Below are 25,799 nucleotides of genomic sequence, written 5' to 3' on the forward strand. Positions count from 1 at the left end.
CCAGGAAGTACTGCAGTGTGTGTCCCGTGTGCTGTCCCTCCTCAAGGGTACAAGTGGTGTACAACGGTTGAATCTCTTGACTCAGGATTTCACTGGTTCAGAACAACTTCAGAGCTGGAGACCAGAGCTGAGAAATTGGTCTACCTGAGGCATTGGAAATTTTGTGCCCTGACTCACGGTGGTAGCTCTGGATACAGCATGGTGCAAAGAGGAGACAATGGTCTGGCTTCCCTGAGTGCACTTTTTTCCATTCCAGTCTGTACTTTTGTGGCTAGCTCTATATACTCTTCCTCCTCAACTCTCAAAGATGCCTCCCCAACCAGGTCGGAGCCACATTCAGTTAGTATTAGGGTTATCGTATTCTTGCTTCTGTTCCCGAGAGCCCACACCCTGACCTCTGACCACGTGGGATAATTCATACTGTTTTTCTGACCCCAAAAGTAAGGCGTGGAGGGCTTTGTACATGAATAATTTCCCCGGGCCAGATAAGTGCTGCACAGATGATGCAGCCTGAGGCTGACTGTGATGTTTATGAACTTCCTTCTCTTCCCACCTACCGTCTTTCCTTTCGGACTATTTTTTTTTAACTATGCAGAAACTTCCAGACAATTTCAGAGAGTTTATAGCGCCCCTAGAGGCCTGCCTCTTGAAACCCCGAGGTGTCCATGAACAGATGAGTGTTAAAACGTGGAAAAGAGACTTCATAGGCAGGTGACTTTACATCACAGGCATCAAAATGAAATATTTCATGATAGGAACATAGCAACGTGGCTCCTCACAGCCAGTGGCCCACGTTTCGCAGGCCAGTTGTCTTGGACACATGTCTTGCTGATCTTTTGAGCATTTTGACTGTATTTTGCAATGTGGTACGTACAGTATCATGCAATACTTTGCAGATCTCCCATGTAATTGACTCTGGTGGCTAAACAGACATTAAACAAAATACAGTAAACTGTCAATATAATGCACATACACACATGATTAGAAATTGTGGAACATCTGTAGGGAAGAAAACTGAAGTACTGTGAGGGAGAAGCACAGGGGGACTTAATTTACTTTCACGGGGAAATGGCGGAGGGCGAATGGACTTAGGCTGAGGGGACATTGGCGAGAGGAGCTTTCGAGAGGAGGGATCATATGGGAAAGCCTCAAAAAAAGGCAAGAACATGGCATTTTCAAAGAATAGCAAAAAACTGAACAGGTGGTGCAGTTAGAGCATCGGGGAGGGGGTGAGTTGGGAGGCACACAGGCCATGTGGGCTTTCGTTGTATCTTGAGCAAAACTGGAAATCTGTAAACGCATGCTAAGCAGTGGGAGACCCAATCCGATTTTGGTTTTTAAAAGGTCCTTCTTGCTGAAGTTTAGAAATGGAGATTAGGGAAGAGGAAGAAGTGTCTCCAGTTTAGAAAGAGGCAGAGCCCTGGTTCCGGGGAGAGGAGGCTGGGTCGCGTGGCGAAGGTGGAGACAGACAGATGGACGCCGGGTGTTTTTTTAATTTAGGATCTAGGATGTATGGAGCTGGGTTGACTGTGCTGCATCAGGAGAGGCAGGACCAAGGCAGTGTCCTGTGGCTTTAGCAGGTGGGTGGGTGGAGGAGCCAGTCACTGGGTGCGGGATGCCTGGGGTGGGAGCAGCTTTGCAGGGACTGATCAACAATCTAACACATGTGAAATCTGAGGTCTCCATGAAATGACATCTGTGGACTCACTTCAGGAACCTGCGATTGAGCACCTACCCTTCCCAGTTTTCATGGCAAAGATCAATCCTGCTGCCCCCATCAATATACAGACAAATAGTGCCGCTCCAGGACATTCTGTATTTGCAGCCTGCACTGTCTAGCATATGTGCTCACTTTGGGTACTTACTCAAGTCATGGGCATAGCTGCTGGATTAAATGGAAAATTACCTTGGCGGTTTCCTTTACGTAACCAAACGGAGTGGGGGCCTGTTGTCCTGAGGGTCAGTTTCTCCTCTTCGCATGTCTGTGATGGCCTCAGCACATGCTTGGGGAAAATCTCTTTGCTTTGGAGAAGTAACTCATATTGGTTTAGTCTTCAGGGTCACTTGGAGACAGAGGCAGCCTCTATTTTTGTCAGAATTCTGTTTCAGGCTAATGCATCCAGCCGTGGAGAAAGCAGTTTCAAAATAGACCTGATCAGTTGTCAGGGGACAATTCACGTTGAGATAATAGCCCCGAGGCCCTGACCGGCCATCGCTCTTCTATGAGCTACTGAGCAGGCTGTCCTCCGATTTTGCATTTGTTTGAACACATTTTGGAAAAAAAAAAAAAAAGAACATGCACAGAGAATCATTTTTAAGATAGTGGCTACAATGAGGAAGTTGTGGGAGAAAAAGGAGAGAGAAGCAGAGGCTCAGGGATGCCCCCAGCCCTGCTCAATGTCCCCCCCACCCCCGCCCTTCAGTGTGCATGACCTGGGTTCAGACCCTCTCTCAATCCCTCACTGGCTCCGAGATGAGAGAAAGTAATTCAACCTGCGTGAACCTCAGCATCTGCTTCTGCAAGTGCTAGGAGGGGGCGTAGGAGCCTCACCCATAGCAGGAAGAAGCAGACAGGGTTCTCAGAGGAACAGAGCCAGTAGGGGGTGTGTGTGTGTGTGTGTGTGTGTGTAGAGAAAGAGAGAGATTTTTAAGGATGAGATTCACATAATAGTAAGGGCTTGATAAGTCAAAAATCTGCGGAGTGGGCCAGCTAGAGACCCAGGGAAGAGCTGCAGCTCAAGTCCGAAGGCGGTCTGCTGGCAGAGTGCCTGCTCCTTCCCGGGAGGTCAGCCTTTTTATTAAAAATCCAGCTGACTGGATGAGGCCCACTCACATTAGGAAAGGTGATCTGCATTACCCAGAAGCCACTGATTCCAATGTTCTAAAAAAATACCTTGACAGCAACATCTAGATATGCGTTTGACCAAATACCTGGGTACCATGGCCCAGCCACGTTGGCGTCTAAGATGGACCATCACAAAGGTCCTCAAAAATGTCATTTTAGACTTCTCCAGCTCGCCCTGCTCAGTTTAGCTCTCAGAAGGGCCTCAAGTGGAGTTCTCATGCTCCCTGTTATTTGCCTTTATGATTCTGTCCTTCTTGTGTGTCTGAGCCCCCCACTCCCTGCATTTAAAATATTATACAGCACCAGGTAGCATCTCCACATCTGTTTACTTAATAAAGGACAACGTGTCGGGTTCATTTATAAAAGCAACAGAAATTTCAACAAGCTATTCGTTCATTTATTCAGTGAGCATTTTAAAGCAGTGGATAATTTTAGATGCAGACTTCGGGACACACATGTCATTAAAATAAAAATATACAGCTGATGCCTCTGAAGGCCATTAAACTAACGTTGTCCCTCTTTCTCAAATGGTCTCTTGTGTGATCAGTCTCAGACCATGTTCTCTGGCTTAGCCAGGCTCTAAGCCCCCCACCCCCCCCCACTGTGGCCCCAGTTTTCTCTCCAGGGAAACAGGAGCGTGTGGTACAAAGGGGAGAGGGTGCTACACTGTCACTGTGATTCCAGAACCAAGAGCAGCTCAGAGGCTTGAGGGCGGGAAGACAGAGCTGGGCGAGAGAGCTCTTCAGTGAGGCTGGTAATTCCAGCAGGCCCCTGCGGAACACCTGACGTCACAGCTCTCCATGTGGACACTCAGCGTCAGGAGGGCTGACAGTCCCAAAGCCAGAAAACACACTGACACTGGCTCCAATCAGCCCCCCAGAGCAGTAGTGCTGAAGGAAGAAGTCTACCAAATTCCGGGCTCTCCGCAGTCAGTTTTGCCTCTCAACTTGAACTGTCCACTGACAACTGATCAGAATCCTGCACTCTCTGCCCCACCTCTCAGCCTCCCCGCCCACCCTCACCTTGTTCTCACTCTCCTTGTCACCCGCCCTGCCCTCCTTTCTCAGCGTCATGTTGATCTGTGTATGTGAGAGAAACATGAAATAGCAGTGGATAAACAGTGCTGGACCAGCACAGAATTGATTTCTCTTTCACCTAAAAGAAACCCAGGGCTGGGTTCAGGACCAGTGTGGTGGCTCCCCCACATCACCGAGCATCCCAGAGCCTGCTTTCTGAGCCACACAGCGTCCCAAGGTCACATCGTAGGTCAGGATGGCAGTTGGAGCTCACGCCATCATGAACACACAGTGAGATGGGGGAGGAAAAGCAGAAGGACAAAAAGGGAGCCCTTCCCAGCTGATCGAGCTCCCCCCAAGCATCCTGTGTCCCCCAGGTCCCTCCCACTGTTGCCTCTTCGTGGACCAGAACTTACTCACGTGGCCACATGTAGCTAAAAGGGGTGCTGGGAAGCCTGGTCTTGCTTCTGGGAGGCGTTGGCCCCGCTAGAAGTCGAGGTTGTGTCATTGAGGAAGAAGAGAAGAATGGGTGTCGCCCTCCCCTGCCCCGCCCTTCCTTCTCTGCAGTGACCAGGCTCACCCTCAGCCATCATGGACTGAATTTTCCTTCTGGGTTCAGTGTCTTAGGCTGTGTGATATGGGAGAAAATGAACGTATCTTAACTTGGCACCAAGATCCTAGCCAGGCTTTGAGCATATCCGTCTTGCCACAGGGACAGTGTTACTTCCCACCGTGGTTGCCCAAGCCTCCTGTGTGGACCCCGGCACCTGCCACGTTGTGATTGCGCCCAAGGGAGGCAAAAACATTGCAGCAGCTGGAGGCAGCTACGGTTCCGTCCTGAGTTCTTTCTCTATTTTTTATCTAATGAACCAAATTTTACAGACAGAATTAGAAACAGGGAAGTAGAAATCCTGGGGCATGTAGAAGATAAACAATCCCCATTCCAACTGTAGAAGCTCTTTTAGTCTAAGAAGAAGAAAAAAATTACATAAAATGAGAACGCTCAAAAGCTACAGCCTCAAGGCATCCTTGTTCAGTGACTTTCCATCTAAATAAAGGAACCATCTGAAAAATAAAACCGCAGGCCAATCCCTAGCATGTAAGGATATAAAAGCAGTTTTTCATTTCCATAAATTTACTTTGTACATTCAAATGTATAAATATTTACTTACAAATCCCAGGAGTTAAGCAATGAAATGAGGCTGTACCAATGAGCAAAACTCCTTGAAATCAGGACTCGTAGAAGTGGTCTTGTCACAATGTTAGTATCCAGATTACTTTGTATGTATTTTTTTCATACATAATATATTTCATAGTATCATAAGGATCTAGAGACACATAGATTGGTAGTTATTGGAAACACCCTGTTTCCTGCTTGTCTCACAACTTCAGTTACGCTCTGCCATCCGGCGTAGACAGCGGGAGCAGCTCTGTTGTGAACCTGCCTGGCGCGCAGTGGTCAGGGACCCTGAACAGCTCAGGCGAACCCACTGATGGCTTCAAAACATTAGCGTATGATACACACCGTGTTTGAATGTGATGTTTTTTCTTACAACTTTATAAATAGTTAAGTGCGTTCAAAATGAAATAAAACCCAACGGCAGTGGCAGCCCTGGAAGTCACAGCCCATGGAGATGTCTCCAAGCGTCATGTCTCGAGGCTCCTGCCACTTCTCAGGGTGTGTTGTGTCTGTACTTTGAAGGAGGGGTAAGCACACCCTCTTCTCGCCCTCCTGCCTGCAATGTTGCTGTTTGCCACAACACCCCCACCCTTCTCTGGTTTTCAGCCTTGCTGCTCCTCTCCGGTGACCCCATCTCCCCTCCGCACATCTTTGTCCATGTGTGTCCTTGTCGGAGGGGGCCCGGGTGGGCAGGCATTTGTGCTCTTCCTTTCCTTGCCCTTGGCATCAACCCTGGAGAAGGAAGAGCCCTCACAGTGTCTTCCCTCTGTGCTGTGTGTGCCGAGACAAACATGCAAAGAGTTTCTCTGCCAGAAGGCAGGACCCTTTCATTCCTATGAAAGGAGAGAGGCCATGGATGGGGTTTGCAAAAGGGAACGTCTGGATCTTAGGCGCCTGAGCTGTGCGTGTGTGCCTTGGAGGTTCGAGACTGGAGGAGGATTCTCATTCTGAATTGTCTGAAATCCTCCCCCAAGGTTAGAACAGGTCCCTCACCCAGCAGCGTCTCGCTGGAAAGAAAGCCCTTCTTCATTTACCACAGCATCTCACCCGCCGTGGGCGGTGCCTGTGGTGGGAAAGGGAACCTGGGGCCTTGAGTGGGGTGCCTGCACTCAAGCCCAGGTTCCACTGCTTATGCACTCGGGAGAGACTCAGCATGGTATTAGCGTTTGTGAAAGCTCCTTGTACCTGGAGCGGTGACACAGGGTAGTTTTCGGCAGGTGGGCAAATTTGAGAACCAGTAAGCAGCCCATCAGTTTAAAACACAGGAAGATGCTTAAATTCTCATCTGTTTCCTCATCCCTGTCTGGTTCATATTCTAAGCACAGCTCTTATTGTATTTGGCCCCAGTGCCAGAAGCAGTAAAATCTATTGATGTAACATAAGCTATTTAAGTATTCGTAATCGTAGCCTCATTTTCATAAAGAGGGGAAAACACAGATCTCTTGGGGCATTCTGGAGATGCTCATGTTTGGGAGGATATTTATAAGGAGCTGTTTTTTTGAGTTTGCTCTGCTGTGAAGCCATGTGATGAGTTAAGACTCTTATTTCACCAAATATCTCTTTTGCCATTTTTTCCCCATATGAGCAAAATTATAAATGATTTGTAAACATTTCCAGAATTCCCAAGATCAAAATACTGTCTTAGAATGCTTCTTTGGTATAATTGATTTGGATTTTATCCCTGTGCCAAGGAAAGCACAAAAAATAATTCACCAGCATTTTTAATGTGAAGCAATATATGTAATTTACCAAAATAAGGTAAGATCTTAAAAATTTTAAGATTCTTTGACATGCTCCCCCCCCCAACCCCTTGCATATTATTTTCCTGCAAGCATGCAGGCATTCTGAAGCTGGAAATCCTCAGGGTCTTAGGAACAGAACAGTTATTTCCACCTGAGTTCTGAGGGTAACGGGGGGCAGTGGGAAGTGCTCAGGTTCTGTAGAGGGTGACCTGGACTCACACACAGAGCCCACTGCTCTGGGCAGCCATCCCCGTCCTGGGCCTCAGTTTCCACACGTGTCCAGTGAGGACACCGAGCCGTGAGTTGTCCCTGGGCTGCCCCTTCCTCCCGCCATCGCGGAGGTGGTGGCTTCCGTCTTCCTGGGCAGGTCTTACAGGTCAAGGCATGTTACCGTGGGGTCTGAATGCTGGCGCCCTTTAGACCTTAACCTGACTCTCCATGTTTTATTTGATCTATATGCTATTATGGAACTGGACAGTTTACAGAAAAGTCCAGTTGGGAACTCTTATTGAAAAAAATCAGAGGATTTGCAACCCTCGCTGCACATCACAACTTCGGTCCAGCTTGAGTTACAGCTGCCCCTTTGTTGGGTTGGAGAGTCTGGGCTCCCCTGCCTCCCACCTGCCCTGGTCTGGCCCACTGGTGTCACCTGCCCGGGACCTGTGCCCATGGGAGTTTGGTGACCCTTATGGAAGTATCCATTCTGTTCTCCTTTCCTAGTGGAGATTTGATTGTTAATGGAAGTGTCTCTAAGAATAAAAGAGATCATCCTAACCTTTCGTGGGTCTATTTTAAGTTTAAGAAAAACCCTACCTTCCCAAGGTGCATTTGGTCCTTGCCAATTCCTCGTGGAACTGTGCTGGGTTGTTCTGGCTTGTGTGATCAGCTCAGGTCTAAGAAAATCAGGCTGCAGGTGAGTCCAGGTTCAGTTGTGAACTGGCTCGGGGTTTTTGTAGGACACTGTGGTCCACCTGAGGGCCCCAGGGAGCAAGGGCCAGGCTGTCGTGGCCAGTCACCAGGAGGGTGGGGTCTGCTGCAAGGACAGGTGGGAGAAGCTTGGATCAGGGTCCAGATGTGACCCTGAGTGACATTTGAGGCTGATGCCGGTAGCATTCCAGCAGCACCCGCCAAGTGGACATGGAGTCTGGGACCAGCAGTGACGTGGCAGGGCACCAACAGAGGAGCGGAGATCTAGGGGTTCCCTGCTTTCCCCTCTGCCAGGGAGCCAGACCCTGCACCAGGGGTGGGCACCATGTGACTAGCTTAGTAGCATGGCTGGAGCAGGGTGTCTGCCATCTGCTGTTCCTGCCTCAGCCCTGGGCCCCCACCTGTAGCCACCACACGGCCTTTTATGCATGCATGCTCTGGGCCACTGATGTCATTTTTGTACTTTGCGTCTTTTAAAGACATTGTGATGCTCATAAATGAAACATTTATGACAGAACACCTATTACTACATCAAAACATGCCTATTTAAAAATTTAGTTCATTAGAGTTTATTTCACAAACCACTCTTAGCTGTGGTCCGTATTCTGCTGGTATCCTTCTTTGAAGAAAAAAAGAGAGCAAGGAGGGGAGGTATAGCTCAGTGCTCAGCATACACAAGGTCCTGGGTTCAATCCCCAGCGCCTCCTCCAAAAATAAAACAAATAAGTAGACTTAATTATCTCCCCTCTAAAATTGTTTTTCATAAAACAAATTTCTGAAAAAAGAAAGAAACCAAGGCTTAGGAGAGCTGAGTAACTTGCAGCTGTCAGGAGCAGAGCCAGCATCCTCACCTTCTCTCCAGCATCCATTGTGGTACTAAGCCGGCTGCAGAAATTAAGGCTGATGGAGCCCCCATAACACCTTCACAGACGATGCTCACATGAACTGTGCAGGACATAGTGGACGCTCCAGCTTACAGGGCTGAAGGGACCATCAAAAGTTCTGTTTTTAAATGGTCTGCTCCATTTCAGAGCTGGCAATCACACAGTGTGTTTGGTGTGTGTCCATTAACTCTGTCATCCAGAGGGAATATTTAAATGTTTATTTTCTGTACTGTGATACACTGAACTCTATTAACCTTGAATGAATTTTGATAACACCATCAGGGGGCAGCAAACAGATCCTGCCTGAAATTACATAGTGAGGAAGTGGTACTACCCGTGACATATTAAAAGCAAAGCGTTCTGTTAAATGATCATGACTGTTATTAGCCCATCCATTGGGTTCACCCTTTGGATCCTGGCTCTTAAAAGCATGTATAACGTTCCTGGCGGAAGTCGTCCATGATTGATCCACTGCCTCCCCTCCTGTTCGCTCTGCTGTCCACAGCAGAGGCTCCTGCCCTACTTCCCTGGGGAGACTGCTTTCGTAGGGGCACCTGTGATCTCCATGTTGCCAAACCCAGTGGGCACTTCTCTGTCCTGATGGCAGACACAGTCAGCCATTCTCTTTCTGAAACCTCTTCTTCCTTTGGTGTCTTTCTCAGTCTTTTTGTCTGGCTTCTCTGCTTCAACTTTTCTGCCTGAGTGTAACCATTTGGGGTCTCCCTGGCTTGTTCTCGGCCCCTTTGTTTTCCCCTTGCTGCCCCCTCTCCCCTGGGGTGGCTCATCCATTCTCGTATTTATGAAGATGGGGATGAAGGTGATTCCCAAACTTACGCAGCTGGCCCAGAACCCTCCTCTGGAATGCTCAGACGCCTATCAGTTGTCCACATGGCAAACTCTTTAGATGTCTCACCGTTGTCACTAAAATGTGCACCTACTACCATGGTTTTCCCTTGTTCCATAAATGGCTTCACCCGCCACCCAAGCCAGAATCCTGGGAATGATTCTTGGTTCATTCCAGATCGTTCAGCAGGTGTGCCCTGCATCTGCCCACACCTCTCCATCTCCTCTGCTCCCACCCTTGCCCAGACCTCAGCCATGGACCCAGGTTGCTGCCCTGCTCCCCAGGCTTCTACACACAGCCCTCTAGAAGTCGGTCTTAGCATAACCGCAGGTGATACTACAGTGAAAATTGGGTCCTGCTCTGTCTCTGCTCACCATCCTCAGTCAATTCCCAGGGAACATAGAATCAAATCCAGACTCCCTCCCAGGGCCTGTGTCTTGTACACCCCCCACCCCGTTTCCCCTGCTGTCACCTCCCCAGGAAGGACTTCCCTCACCACCCAGTCTAAATTAGGTTGCCATGGCATTCTCAGTCTCAGCACCCTGCTCATTCTGCTGTAGAATGCCCTGTAACGTGCAATCCTCTTTTGTTTTGAATCATTTGAATCCACACTTTAATACGCGTGTCACCGAGGGGAGGGGCTATGCCTTGTCTTCTTTTTGCCCCTAGTGCCTGGAGTAGTAGGTTCTCAGTGAGTGAGAACTGCGTGAATAATTGGCAATCTAGACAGTAGTGTCTGCGACCATGAAGTGGCGGCTCGTGGCTGTGGGCTAGAGCTAGTCTCTTGGCCTGTAGGCCGTAGAATCTGAGAAGTAAGAGATGGTTCAGAACAAGGGCATTCTGCTCCTCCACTGCGCCTGGGGAGCAAAGCTCCATCTGCTTGGAACAAACTCGAGGTGGGGTGAGGTGGGTGGGGCGTTGGTACCGTTTTATGATTAGATTCTCAGCGAGTTTTTAAATGCCATTGGAGTTTGCCGTCCTGTGTCTCAGGAAGCAAAACTCATAAAGCTCAAGTGATCTTGCGGATTGAGTTCACAGAGCCTTTCTGATCCCCAAAGACCTTCCTTCCTGGGTGTTTTTATCCCATTTAATTTAGTGTCTTTGAAAGATCAATAGAAGAAGGTCAATTGCTGAGGCTGTTCTTATATTGTTTACAGATGTCAGAGCTGTTGACAGCCTAGCCCGTCTTCTGCTCTAAATCTGAGGGACTGGATAACAGCATCTTCCTATCCTAAGGGGAGAAAAACGTCTGTCCTGTTTGCCTGTGAATATTTTGTTCAACCAAGTATCCATGTATGATATTTTACCCTATACAGTTATCAGCTGGCCTGATGTAGCCTCTCTGTATTTTTCCTTTTTGCTCACCTGTGTCCTGATTCATGGACTCCTGTGTACACAGCCACTGTTTACCATCTAGGGCATGAATTTTGAGAATTCAGGTGGGCCATGGAGGGGCCAGAAGGGAGCCTGGATGGGCAAAGATGGGCCAGCGACAGGGCCAGTGACAGGGCCACGGGAGGAATCCTAGAGATGGCCCAGGACTTTTTAACTCCATGTCCTCTCCGCTGCATCTCTTTGTGTTTAGAGTCTACCATGTTTAATCCAGGATGACCTCGCCTCGAGATCCTTAAATTAATTACATCTCCGAAGACCCATTTTGAAAGAAGGCAACATTTCAGGCTCTGGTAGGTTAGAGCATGGATGTTCCTTTTGGAGGGCCACCATTCAGTCCACCAGACGGATTATATTTTTCATTGGCCATTTGTATTGATGTTTCATACAGTTTTCAAAAGTTATACCCCATTTACAGTTATGACAAAATATTGGCTCTGTTCCCCGTGTTGTACAACACATCCTTGTGGCTTGTCGTACACCCAGTAGTTCGTGCCTCCCACTTTCTGTCCGCTGTATTGCCCCCTGCCACGCTGGTAACCACTAGCTTGTTCTCTATACTGCAAAGGTTGTGTGACTGTGTTTAAAAACTGATGGGGAAGTTTCTTCTGTGCAGCACAGGGAGCTGTGCTGTTCAATGCCTTGTAATGACCTTTAATGAAAAGGAATATGAAAACGAATATATGTGTGTATATGCATGACTGGGACACTGTGCTGTGCACCAGAAACTGACACATGGTAACAGACTGTGCTTCAGTTAAAAAAAAAAAAAAACACCTGATGGGGATAGTATGGCTCTTCCTAATAAGCAAGATGTACAACTCAGAAGCCACAGAAGAGAAGACTGGCAGACTTAATTACAGAAAAATTAAATGCCTCTAAATGATGAAAGATACTGTAAGCAAAGTTGAAAAGACAAGAGCAAAATGAAAGAAAATATTTGCCACGCACGTACGTCATAGATTCATCCGGGATGAATTGCACAGTCGCAAGATGCGTACAGAAGAATTGATTATTTTTCTGTTACTCTTTGCGGGCGTCCATTTTTAAACAGGAAAGAACAGCTCAAGCTGGCCAAGGCAGAGAAACTTGGTCACTTCAGTCAGTTTTCTCCTGGGTAGCCCAGTGTGTCGGGAGTAGATCCTTGCCTCTGGGGGTTTCTCCTTTCCTTCTCAGAGTGTAGAGAGGAGGGCGTGCGATGTGTTTGCATCAGAATGGGGGGTCGTGTGCCCAGTACGTCACGAGCTCTTTGGAAGAAGGGGCTTGTCTTTTATCCAACTCTGAATCACCGGTGTTTAGGATTAGCCCATCACTCAGAGAATCTTTGCTGACTCACATCGATTGGAAAGCTTTTAAAATCCCTGGTGCTTCCGTTTCCAGGGATATTAAGGGACAGGACTGCATTTATCGTATTCCCAGCAGGGCTGTTGTGAAGATTAATGTTTTAACATAAATGATCTCCTTTCAAAAGGCATTCATTAAGCTAAAGGTTTTTTTTTTGAAGTGTACTTAGTTTTATAATAATCTGTATTTCAGTCGTGTCTGAACTATAAGCAGTAAGTTATTTGTGCTTTCTCATAGAACGTATGACATGCAGAAGAACACAGAATTATCACCTGTAGTTTTACAGGAAGATCCTACACGGGAGCTTGGTGCACGGGAGGGCCAAGGTGGGGTGCTTTAGGAGCAAGCCCCCTGACCTGATGTGCTGTTTCTCTTCTCCCCACCCTCCCCTCACCCCGGCTCCCCAGCGAGCTGAGGCAGAAGCTGGATGAGGAGGGCAGCAAGTGCAGCATCCTGTCCAAGCACCAGAAGTTCGTGGAGCACTGCTGCATGCGCTGCTGCGCACCCTTCACCTTCCTCGTCAACACCAAGCGCCGCTGCGGGGACTGCAGGTTCAACGTCTGCAAGGGCTGCTGCTCCTACCAGAAGCGCGAGAAGCTGTGGCTGTGCTGCGTGTGCCAGCAGGCGAGGTGAGTGGCCGCGGGGCCTCAGCTGGTGGCCCCCTCTCCCTTCTACCAGGTGCGGGACTGATTCTACCGGTCCTGCGTTTCACGCCATTACACCCAGGAGGAGCCTGTGGCCCTGTTTCCCCTCGTCCCCGCACTCTGCTGAGCCTCATTCTGCGGGTCCTGGCGGGCGGGACCTGGTCTTCGTCATCTCGGTACCCGCACAGGTTAAGCACGCCGCCTCGCGCACGGTGCGTGCCCAGCGCGGGTGGGCTTGATGTCTCGGGACCCAGTCTGTGTCTCACGGACCGGCGGTTCTCTTTCAGGGTAGAACAAAGCCCGGAAAAACAGACGAGTGATGCCTTAGCTGAACTGACAGCTCACATATGCCCCTCTCTCAGCTCTAGCAGAGGTACCCTTGTCGTGGTGGAGAAGGGCCCCGTGGCTTTCTGCACAGCCTCTGAGGGGCCCCTCGGTGAGAGGAGAGGTGGGTTGAGGATGGCAGTGATGCCCACTGTTTCAGAGCAGTAGAGGTAGAAAGCGGAGAAGCAGACCTCTCAGAGGAGACCAGGAAGTCCTGTGTATTGCCCAGTCCCTCCGACATACACGCGTGCGCGCGCACACACACACACACACAGTGGGCACCTTGTCCCGCACTTCCCAGGTGCATTTGGAAGATCCTGCCTTGGGCGCTCTGCCACACACAGACTGTAGACTTTCTGGGGCCGTTGAGGCCATCCTGAGATGTTAAAGGGACTCACTCTCCAGACTGTACCTCTGGGGGAACAGTATAATGTTTAGGTCTGGAGAAAACCTTTTTCCTTTATTTTTGTGACATCTCTACTCTTGCCCAGAAGGTGTTGGCAGTGTCTGCTTGGAGGTGGAATGGAGGCTGTTAATAAATTCTGGTTTCAACACTTTGATAAGAATTTTAATCTATTACTTAAAACTCCTGACATAAATGAAAATCTGTGATCCCCTTGAGGGTGTCAGTCTCGTTTAAATGTGTGGCAGATTCCTGATTCATGAATTCTTGCTGGATTTTTTTTTAATTAATGAATTTGGAAGTCCTAAAATTTACTCAATGGAATCTTATTACAGAGAAGGTGCCACATTCTAAGTACACTTAGTATAGTCTTAGCCACTCATCTGGGTAAGACTTCAGATTGTGTGATAAGAGCAAGTGGGTGATGGAAATACAAGTTGTGCTCTAAGGTATTTCCGATGTCGGCATTGCCCCCAACTTGGACCTCCTGTATTCCTAGTAGATAACCTCTCTCTACAGCGTAGGGTTTATAATGCGTGCAGATATATCATATGTCCAAGTAGGATGTACGTGTCTGTGTGTATAACAGACTGAGATCTCTCCATGTAGTGGGCAACTTTTACATCCTTTTGGCTTTTCTGTACTTTCCAAAGTTTCTACACTCAACACTTACTACTTACGCTTATGTACTCAGGAAAACAGTGAGTGTTATTCATAAACATATGATGACCTTTCAGGAAGAAACAAATCCTAAAACCAGGTCAAGAATAAAAGCAATCTTTTTTCTTTTTTTCAGAGATTGTAGGAGTTGAGGGTAGTAGAGAATTTTCTAACTCCGGCTTGGCAGAAGCGATCTGGAGTCCTGTGTCTGCAGTGTAGAAATTACGTAAACTAAGGAAGCATTCAGAAAGCCCTGCATCGCTTATCCCCGCGTGGGTGGGCTTCAGCAAAGCTTGTATGCAGTTGTGAAGCAGATCTGAGCCCGGGTGAGGGGCGGACCCAGCAGTTTTCTCAACGGTCTGTGTCGCTGCCCAGGGGGAGGTTTAGACGTAGCATTTGCAGGGATATTTTGATTATCACAGTGACTGGGACTGCCACTGACCTCTGGTGCCTTGGGCGGGGGGGCAGTCACAGGCTGAGAAGAGCTGTTCCCTCTAAAACCCCAGGAAGGTTCTGGTGAATGATGGCAGGTGACTAGACCGAGCGGGTGTTTCCCGAGTAGAGAGGAGAGAGAAGGGGTCCTGAGCCGGGCTGGATGTTGTGCTCAGAGTGCGTCGCAGGCCTTTGTTTCTACCCAGAGAGACCCGGTTAGCACTGCCTCCATTGTGAAGGGGATTAATCCACATGGAACCCAACTTTTCGTCTTCCCGATACGCCACAGATGCCCTGAAACGAGGCCTCAGAGGTGGTGATCGCAGTGTCGACTCAAACATTTATAAAGTGCTAGTCAGCAGCCAGGCGTGGTGAGTAAGCCACCTCAGTGGAGTTGTCCTCACCTCCGCGTGTTGTTATCCATATAAACCCATTTTTACATGGTGGTCATCGTGGTGACACCTGCTGCTGCTTTACTTAAATGCATCCGCTCTTATCTACATTTCTATGCAGTATTCACAGTTGAGTGCCTGTTTAATTGTCTCTCCTGCAGTGGTACCACGATTGATTAACCCATTTTTGTACTGTAAATGCTGACATTTCTCTTCCCAGTTTTATTTTGCAGCTACAGGCAGTGCTCCCATGAGCATCTTTATACACATGTCCTTTTGCTTCTGGATATTTTCTTGAGAAAATATCTAGGAACAGAACTCTTGGCTCAAAGGCTGTGTATGTTTTGACTCTTTTTAAATAGGACCATTGTGTTTTCTCCCAGAGTCGTACGGAATCGTTCTGCCATCAGATATAAATGTGAATTTCAGCACAAACTCCACTGTCAGGGTCCCTCATTTTTAAAATTCTTACGATTTGGCTGGGAATAAAATAGTGTTTTCTTGGATGAGAGTAAAATGTACCAGTGACTTTGAACGGTGTTCCTCCAGTTTCCTTGAAAGAGTCTGTTAACCTCTTGAGGTGGTTGGGGATATAATGTCAGATTTGTGACACTTAAAACCACAGTTGCTCTTGAGGATGGATTGTCTAGGATTTTCTCTCAGCGAGATTATTTAGCCCGGAAAGTCAAACAGCAACTCTGCACAAAATCCCATATTCATTCACCTTTTCACCACCTCGGGCAGATACGAAATGGCATCGAATATGTATCCGTTGAGGACGTGGCATTCGAGTGGTGCGCAGGACAGCGGGAAAGGGTCCCCCAGTCACCTTGGGAGGTGGTGAGTCACGGAGGCGAGGAGGGGTGAGCAAGAGGGAAAAGGACCTCGTCTCTGGCTTTAGTTCCAAACCCTTTGCTGGTTTTTCATTAACGTTTTAGCTTGTGGCCGTTACGCTTTCATGTGGAGAGCACCACTTAGGTGTTGCCAGGATTGGGGTGGAGGGTTCATTTCCACTGTTCGCTGTCAGGAAGCTGTGAAGATATTATTGGAAAACACTCTGTTCTGTGTCATCAGGTGGAAAACCCTGGCAGAGCCCCATTTTCACTCACCCCCTTTGTATTATGCATATATGTATATGAATGAGAAGCAACGCCTGGCTTGTCCCGTGTATCTCAATATATAGTCTTGTAGTCCTGACTTTCTAAATAAATGAGGGTGTGGTAGCTGGTTACTCATGGGAAAATGATTGGAGACAACAAGTAGGTTGAGAACAGGACTCCTTGGAAGAGCAGAAGCTCAGCACCCATTTTAGGGGTGCCCCTGGCTGCCCCTCCTCCCCCACACCCTGGCAATGGCCTCACAGAAGCCACACACGCCACCCCCCACCCATCTTGTTACATGCGTGACTTCTCAGGTCCTTTTCGTTTGCTCATTTCATCTAAAAAAATCAGAACATGTTCTAATCCAACCTACCCCCAGGCCAGATCTCACAAGATATGTGTTTTTAACTTTTAAAATTCTAGTAAAATATACACTTAACCGTTTTAATGTTATTTTTAAAAAATCATGGACCAGCATCTCCTCCTCCTCCTGCTTCCCCACCACACACACACACACAAAAACCAGCATGGATTTTACCTCCAGATATTTCATCTTGATCTGGAGGGTAGGATTATGGCTGATATTTTTTTTTCTTTACAGTTTAATGTATTTCAGAAATTCCAATGTTATTTTTTTTAAGCTGGAAAAAAAAGAAACATCCAATTTTCTTTAGAGTTTTGTGAAATAAACAGACAGTTCTCGAATTATGAAAATAAGGTGGCATTGCTATGAAGTCAGTGTGCTTCAAGACAGCTGTCTACAGTGACATTCAGAACTGAGGCACAGTAATAAACAGATATGTAGACAGCATCTCATGAGCTAGTCCCGTGACAATCCTGCAGACACCATGAGGGTGATTTTGTTGATATCAATAACCCCCTCCCTCTGCATGTGACAGGTTACAGGGCACCTGCTCATTTCAGTTAAGGGGGACACAAAACCATGAGCCTTTTGTGCCCCATTTTAAAATGCAGTTTCAAATTTTAAATGGTGTGTATCCCAAAACACTGCTGAATTCAGGAACCCTATTCTTCCCTCGACCTTTGCAGATGGATAGCCTCTCAGAGGTGCCTTGGGCGCTGGTAAGAAAGATTCCAGTGTCTCCTCTGCCTGCCTCACCCCCAGGCCTCCCACCTTAGCACTTGGGACGTTGCTTCTCATGCAGCAGCAGGCAGGTGGTTCTGCCAGGGACTGGCTTGTGCTCTGGAGAGAGGCGCCCAAGTTTAAGAGTTACTACAGACCCTAGGTTCTGCAGGAGGGCTGAGGTGGTGCTGAGACTTCTGCCTGTCAAAGCATGATTTGGAGTTCCTTTGGAAAGTGGAACATGCTCGGAGACCTCAGGACCCTCCTCTCCCTCCCTCCCTCCCCTTCCCTGTCTCCATTTCCACTTCATTTGAACTCTTTAATCCTTGGGATGAGGCCACGTGGTGAGGAGGGACTTTCAGGAGAAAGGACTAGATTTTTCACTTAGCAGTGAAAAAACCCAGGGAGAGTAGACGGGGGTTGTCAGAGAACCCTCTCCACTGATACTTGTCAGCAGAGATAAAGGGATTTTAAAATGTTGTCTTTAGAATTCGATGACATGTAAGGTCACATAATTTATCATTTAAGCCTCTGGGACAGTTTTGAAAGTGAAAGAGAGTGCCCTTAATTAGAGTAGGACCGACAGACATAAACGGGGATGGTTGTGGGCAAAGTGGACTACCTGGTGTTCCTAATTAATTAGGTGACTCCCGTCGCTTTCGTTCATGGAAAAGCTGTCCTTGGTGTGTATCTCTAACTTTTCAGTGCCCGTTAGGCCTGGGCCCTAGATCTGGGGAGCCCTACACAGTTGTTATACTGAGTCAGGGAAATTCAGCTCCATCTGGGGACTACGGTGCCCCAGAACCCGCCTGGAGAGTCCTGTTGGTAGCTCGCACCTCTGCCAAAGGCAGCCAGACCCTAAGCTTAAAGCCTCTGGCTTTTAGATCACTTACATGTGCTAAAAACAGTCAGGACTTACTCTGGTTTTAAGTGAGACAGAACAGGAGCCCAGGTACCACGCACTGGCTAAGCACGCTGTCCTTTTGTGAATTCTCGAAACTTTCATCCCAAAAGCCTTTGCAAAACTGATCCCAGATCCTGGAGTGCATGTGTGCTGGCTAATGGGTATTTCATGTCTGTTTCCCTTGTAATTTTTTCAGTGTATGTTTTATACATTTTGAGGCTATGTTACTAGATACCTACACATAAAATTAATTCTAATTATATGTTGATTTTCAGGGTTTTCTAAGAAAGTATTCCTATGATATACCAGGAAATTTATTTTTTATTCCTTCCTAACCTTTATAAATTTCATTTCTTATTTTGCGGCCCTGCCCAGACCTCTAGAAAAATTTAAATAACATTAGGGATCACCATCAACCTTGGATGGTTCCTGATTTTAAGGGAAACGGTGCTGACATTTCACCAGCGTGTGTGATGTTGGCTGCAGGGCGCTGGGGGTGCTCGTTTCCAGAGTTAAGAAAGTTCCTTTTTATTCCTAGACTGCCAAGAGATTTTAACATAAATGGATACTTTTTCTTCTTTCTTAATTTGCTGGATTATAATAATTAGTTTTCTAAATTTCTAGAATTGCAATAATTACTTTTTTAGTCTTCTAATAAGTAAGCCAGCTTGGATTCCTGGCAGAAACTCCACTTAGTCATGTGTCTTTTTATACTTTGTGTTTGTTAGAATGTTTGCACCTATGTTCACAGCTGAGATGGGCCTGTAATTTCCTAATCTTTTGCTTTTCTTTGTCAGGTTTTGGCTTGTGGTATTAATGGTACATGATCCACGTTGAGTGGGAGGGAGTTGAGTATTGTGCCTTTTATTTCTGTTTTCTCAAAAGCGCCGTATAAAATTAAGTGACTTGTTCCTTACTTTGTAGTAGAACTTGCTTGCTTGGGGCTGGTGGCTTCTTTTTAGGAAGAGCATTTTACTGCTGATTCAGTTTCTTTAATGTGTGTAGAAGTATTCATGTTTTTCTCCTTTATCTTGATTTGGCTTTTAGTGAGGTGTGTGTTCTAAAATTTGTCCATTTCATCTAACTTTCTACTTAGTTTGCATACTGTTGTTTACAGTCTCATTTTATTCTCTAATTTGTCTGCATTTATAGCATCATTTCTACTACACTTTGTGCCTCCTTTATTTTTTAAGGCAGGGGGTTAGCTTTTTTTAAATAGACTCATGGACAGAGAATACAGACTTGTGGTGACGGGGGGGGGTAGAGGGTGGGAAGGGATAGACTGGGATTTCAAAATTGTAGAATAGATAAACAAGATTACACTGTATAGCACAGGGAAATATACACAAAATGTTATGATAACTCACAGAGAAAAAAATGTGACAATGAGTGTGTATATGTCCATGAATGACTGAAAAATTGTGCTGAACACTGGAATTTGACACAACATTGTAAAATGATTATGAATCAATAAAAAATGTAAAAAAAAAATTTTCAGAAACCAACTTCTGACTTGCTAGGCTCTCTCTATTAAATATTTACCTTTTTATCCTATTAATTTCTGTTCTTTTTTTCCCCCTTCTACTTTCTTTGGGCTTTTTCTGCTGTCCTCTGTCTAGTTTCTGAAGTTGGATGCTTAACTCATTTACTTTCAGTCTTTCTTTTCTCACTAAGTGCCTCTTTATGTACCACGGTGACTGCATCTCACACAGGATATAATTTTATCGTCATTCATTTCCAAGAATTTTTCATTTCTATTTTGATTTTTTTCTTTGACCCATGTGGTATATAAAAATACATTTTTAAAATTGCCAAACTATGAGGTTTTTCTGATTGTCTTTTTGTTGTTGTTACAAACTTAATTACATTTTGCTCAGAGACTGTGGCCGTATGATACCGGGTCTTTGAAATTTGTTGAGGCTTGCCCAAGTTATGGTCAATTTCCGTAACTATCCCATGGGTATTTGAAAAGAAAATATGTTCATGAATTACTAAGTAGAACATATGACCATCCTATATATGATAAGTCGATCAAGCCTGGAATTGCGTATAACCTACATTCTTAAATATCCTATATTCTTGCTCATTTCCTCGTGTGCTTGATATCTTAGTTAATAAGAGAGGCATTTCAAAATCTATGACAATAGTAGGTTTGTCTATTTCCCTTTTGGTAATTCTTTCGGTTTATATTTTATACGTTTTGAGGCTGTGTTATTAGGTTTACAACATTCCTTTTTCACTTTGGCTGTCTGTGGTGCATTTTGGATAATTTGTTTACATCTGCCCTTCATTTCGCTAATTCTCTGTCAAGTTTTGTTTAATCTACTGAATAACCTATCCATCAAGACTGCAGTTTCAAGTATAGCATTTTTTTTCACTTTTGGGAATTTTTTTCTTTTCCAATCTGATGGATCATCTCATGATTACTGTTCCTTGCTCATAATTTCAGCACTCTTATTTCTTGACACTTATTAAACATAGTTATTTTGTTTTCTATCTGATAATTCTAGTATCTGAGATATTCGCTGGTCTGATTCTTCTGGCTCTTGTTTCTCCTGACTCTTGCTCAAGATTATCTAGATTCAGCAGATCTCTGAGCCTTAGATTTTGTTGTCGTTGACGACCAATAGAGGTGATGAGAATTCAGGCTAAAACTTCAAGAAAGGTTTGTGGTTATGACTTGAGGTGATAATTTTTCAGAGGAGATTTTTAACATACCCATTTTCAAAGAAGATTCATTCCATTCACCAAATGTTCCTTTGCTGCCCGCTTCTGCATGGTGGATTTATTTCTAGGTGACTCTTAACACTAAAACGTATAACCCTATGGTGTCCAAGCTTTATATGAAAGGTCTCTTATTAGATTTCCCCATGTTGGTGGGAGCCCTACCGTTTATTTCTCATGCCTTGCACCCAGCACAGTTATCAAAAGAGCAGTTTCGGATTGTCTGGATTCAGCTGAAATCCTCTGGGCAAAAAGCACCTCCATATTTGTTTACTTCCTTGAATTCTCATTTTTGCATAGTTTTTAGCTTTGAAGATTTCTAATTTTCTTTACTGATTTTCAGGGAATTACAACGTAGGGTGTATATAATTCACCAGACTGCTGGAAATGGAAATCAGCCTGCACATGTTAGGTTGCGATAGGACCACAGTTCAGTGGTACCGTCCCTCTTGGACAGCCCTCAGACCCAGCCTGGCGTTTCTGACCCTCGCAGCAGCTGAAGCCCAAGAGCAGGTGGCTGAAATCAGTAGCTCCCTGCCAGTCCGAGAAGTCTGCGCTTAACCCATCCCAAAGGCTTTGGACTCTCTCAAAATGTCAGGCACCTGCCTCTTGCATGTGTTTTTCATTAACGTCTTAGTCAATTTACATTTAATTACCGAAAATGATGAACTTCAAGCTCATCTGTTTTCTGGGCCGGGAATCAACAATTCATCTCTCCAGTATTTAGTGCTCTGTGTACTTTTCCTGTGATCATTAGGCTTCATACGATGTGGGAATTCTATCATCCTAATTAGCGCCTAGTCACCAGCTTATTTAAAGGATTAATCTTATTGCCAATGACAGTGGCTGGGGGAAAACAAAAACAGTGAGTTTTCACCCTGCTTCTTACATGGCCCCTTGCAGTGTGGCCACCTAATCAGAAAGGGAGATGATGTGTGTGTAATAGGTGCCGTCTTCATCCTGACTCTGGGGAAATCAGTGGTGTCTCTTGAGCAGATAAATTGGGGGAAATGGTTCCATAACTCTTTCTACAGTAAGATACTTAATAAAATAAAAATCATATTAAAATCAAAGTTTCTGTCTGTAAAAGTAGTCCAGAATAATACTGGGTCATTTTGAGTGAGGAACCCAATTTGGAGAAGCCGAGCATTATCTTAACCTGTAATAGCTGTTGAACAGACGTTTGACTGATGCCAAGATTAGAAAACCAAATCTCTTGGTAGCTCATTCAGGAGCCGACAGGGATTCAGTCATTCCTTTGACACCCATTTAATGAGTGGCCACTGTGTGGTAGGCACTGTGTTCCAGCATTAGGGGTCCAGAAATGACCAGAATTGGACACCAGCTCTTTTTTTTTCTACTGAATTTTTAATATAGCTTAAATTTAGCCACTTTCAGAAGTGGAGGGGAGGATATAGCTAGCTCAGTGGGAGAGCATAGGCCTAGCAATGTAGGAAGGTCCTGGGTTCAATCCCCAGGCCCTCCATTAAGTAAATAAATAAATAAATCTAATTACCTCCCCACAAAGCAACAAAAAAAGTGGTTAGTGTTGGGGAGGGTATAGCTCAGTGGTAGAGTGTGTGCTGAGTGTGTGCTTAGTGTGCATGAGGTCCTGGGTTCAATCCCCAGTCCCTCCATTAAATAAATTAATAAAGAAATTAATTAATTACCTCTCCCCTCAAAAAAAAAACCTAAATAAATAAAAATAAAATATTAAAAAATAAAAGAAGTGGCTACCAACTGAATAGTACAGTTCTAATGTGTCATAGGTCAAAACCAGTGGTTTCTGTGAGGGACTTCTTTAATTACTGCTGAAGGGTAGTTGGGTAGCTGTTAGTAGAAAGAGAAGAAAGCTCTTAACAGATCTATGCAGTCACTGACACAAGACCTTAACTTCCCCACAGCTCCCAGAGCGGTAGGTAGCACAACCTGTGTGAGGGGTCTGAGGGAGATTCCTGGGGAGACCTGAGTGTGCCCTGCCAGCTCCTGGCTAATGCCAGTGCGAGTAAAAGGCCTAGGATTTTGGCCACTCAGCTGGGAAGAGGGCTGTGGTTCCACTCACAGAGTCTGAGGCTGGGGCCATGCCTGAGGCATCTGTGCATGGAAACCATTGCGGTGGGGCTGGCGGGGAGCTGGAGGTGGGCTCGCTTCCTGACAGGGCTTCCAGAGCCAGAGGAGGGGTTAGAGGAGGAAGGAGGACCTGAGGGCCCTTTCTGGCCACCTGCAGGCTGAATAGGCCCTTTCGTTTGTGGGGATTAAGGTCTTGTTCTTGCTCTTGCACACTCTGCAGGGATCCAGCTTGTTCACAAAGGAGCTTGTCTTTTCCTTGAGTAGGTGGGTGATGTTAGGAATTTAGGAATATGTAGAGCCATACAGTTTGAAATGATGCAAAGTCTGGGGAGGTGTGAGGGTGTATTCCCCTGATTGTGTTTATTGAAGAGGTAAAAATTATCCCCTCTCACCTTGCTTCCAAGGATTCACCAGAAAGGGATTAAAAACTGCTTAAAGCACTTTAGGAATTTACTTAGACCTCTTCCAGTTTAAGTCAGTAAGATCTTACTCCCCCCCCCCCAAAAAAAAGATTCTCCCTTCCTGAATCCCCTATGGCTAAAAATAAGAGAAGAGTAATGTCTATAGCAAAGTAGAACAAAAATGGAACTTCTGCTACACAGTGGGACTGGGGCAAGGGCCATCTCTGGTGTCTTTGTGAGAGTGTGTATGTCCAGAAACACATGCACACAGATACCTATGGCAGCTTTATTTGGAATGCCTCAAAAGTGGAAACCACCCAAAAGTCTATCAGCAGAGAATGAGTATATAAATTGTGGTGTAGGCATATGATGAAATACTATACAGCAGTGAAAAAGGAGAAACTGTAGATATATGCAACACCATGAATGAACAGGTGTGATGTTGAGCCAAAGAAAACAGATACAGATGGCACATACTGTGTGGTTCCATTTATGTTGAGTTCCAAAATGGTCATGCTGATTTACGATGAGAGAAATCAGAATAGTGATTGCTCTTGTGGGTAGAAGGGGTTCCTGAATGGAAAGGGATCCAGGGAGCCTACTGGAATGATCAGAATATTCTATACCTTGACTAAGTGGTGGCCTTATGTGTGTACACCTATGTAAACATTCACTGAGTGTGACACTTCAGTACACTTTACTACAGGTGAGCATTTCTGCCGTAAAATAACTTTTTTTAATTTCTTGGCACATTTACACTGGCTCTGCCACTTAACAGCTGTGTGGCTACTGGCCAGTTGCTAAGCATCTTTGAGCATCATTTTCCTCATCTGAAAGATGGGCATGAATGACAGTGGGCTTAGAAGGTTGCTAAAGAATTAGAGAAAGGATGAAATGTGCCCCCGTGGTGTCTGTCCCAAGGTTAGGAGGCTCCGGTGATGAGAACTTTAATTTCTTTTACTGTAATGGTGTGCAGTCTCCCAGCCCCTGGCTCTGATGGCTCTGGCTCTGACGACACAGCTGGGAAGCCATGCTGAGTCCCTGCAGGTGGGCCAGAGGATGCACCTCCTGTGACAAGGACATCACTTCTAATCACATTCAGAAAAGTCCTCCAGCTGTGTTTCTTATTGCAGTAGAGGATTTTCTAAGCATAAGTGGAGAAAATTAGGAGCTGCTGGATAAGACTTGTAGGTTGTACTCGAGGGAAGTAGAAACCAAATAAATTCACTGGCTGATTTTGAGGAGAAAAGGTCATTCTCTGAGAATAATGCTAGAATATGTCCTTGTAACCCCCTTGAAAAATAAACCCACAACTTGGAAAACCAAATACATTTAGATCCAGGCCAAGATTCATAATAATTAAACTTTTAAAAGCTAAAGAACAAAATAAAAAATCTTGAAAGTAGCCAGACGTCAACAGTCTGTTTCTTATAGGGGAAGATCAACTCAGACGACAGCTGATTTCTCAGCTCAAACTATGGAGGCCAGAAAAAAATGTTTTTAAATAAAAAAAGGTCCAGTCAAACTAGGGTGTTCCAGAGTAACCCAGAAGAAATGGAGATGGTTTCCTAGTGACCCGAACTACTCTTAACTTAGGTGCCACCTTAAGACAAAGTTAAAGAGCTCGCTTTTCGCAGCGTGGAGGCTGTCTTTCGGGGGATGAGAACTTTGCGGCAGTAGGGATCTCAGTTCTAGCAGGCCCGCCCCAGCACAGAAGGAGGCCATAGCTCAGCCTGCAGCAAGGTCCCGCTCCCGGGGGGCTGGGACAGGAGAAGGAGCTGCAGGGCCCACCGAGAGGGTCTCCAGGGCTAGGCCCGGGACATGGCAGTGGGAAGTGGCTCCTCTGGCCATGCAGAAGCCTGTCGCCTGCCTTATACTCAGGACCTCTCATGTTGTGGAAAGAACGCAGCCCTCATATGGAAACGTCATATGGAAACCCTGGCTTGGCCCCTTTCTAGCTCTGTTCCCCCGCCTACTACTATCCATCCAATGGAGCTGATGCTGGTTGGGGGAGGTGCCGGGAGTAATAAACGAGGCAGCCCAGTACCTACTGCTGTGGACCTCCAGTGAACGTTCCCAAGGCCAGGTTCAGAGAAGTGAGGTGGACAGCTGTGGCCCCTGGGAGCCTCAATCCGGAAGGAAGAATGTAGCAGCAAGAGACAATCAGGGTGGGCATTGAAGCCATCTGGCATTCAGAGCTCTAGGATGGGGACAGGGGAAGCCAGCCCCATGCCCCGAGCCCAGGAGGAAAACTGGGGGCCGTTATGGAATTCATAAGATGTCCCAAGGTGTGATCAACAAAGTCCCCTTGTGTCACTGCTACATGGATGAAAACAACCACAGAGACTCATGCTGGACCTGAACAGAGACATGACCGTGGGGCGAGGGGCCACAGGGGGTTAGCAGGGCAAGTGACCGAGTGAGGTGATGTGTCCGAGTTGGCTTGGGTTCTGATGCTGGCCCCGTGGGCAGGATCCAAAGTCTGGC

At 46.2% G+C, this 25,799-nt stretch overlaps 1 protein-coding gene across 4 annotated transcripts in view; it reads left to right on the forward strand.

Moving 5' to 3' along the window:
- The window catches only part of MYRIP (myosin VIIA and Rab interacting protein), a 153,755-nt gene that overhangs the window by 59,228 nt on the left and 68,728 nt on the right, over positions 1-25,799 (forward strand). For all 4 annotated transcript variants that reach the window (XM_072941048.1, XM_072941049.1, XM_072941046.1 and 1 more), the window contains one exon: positions 12,582-12,803. In XM_072941048.1, coding sequence (XP_072797149.1) covers positions 12,582-12,803 — 222 coding nt within the window. The remainder of the gene's footprint in view (positions 1-12,581; positions 12,804-25,799) is intronic.

The sequence above is a fragment of the Vicugna pacos genome, chromosome 17, assembly GCF_048564905.1.
Source record: "Vicugna pacos chromosome 17, VicPac4, whole genome shotgun sequence".
Lineage (NCBI taxonomy): Eukaryota > Metazoa > Chordata > Mammalia > Artiodactyla > Camelidae > Vicugna > Vicugna pacos.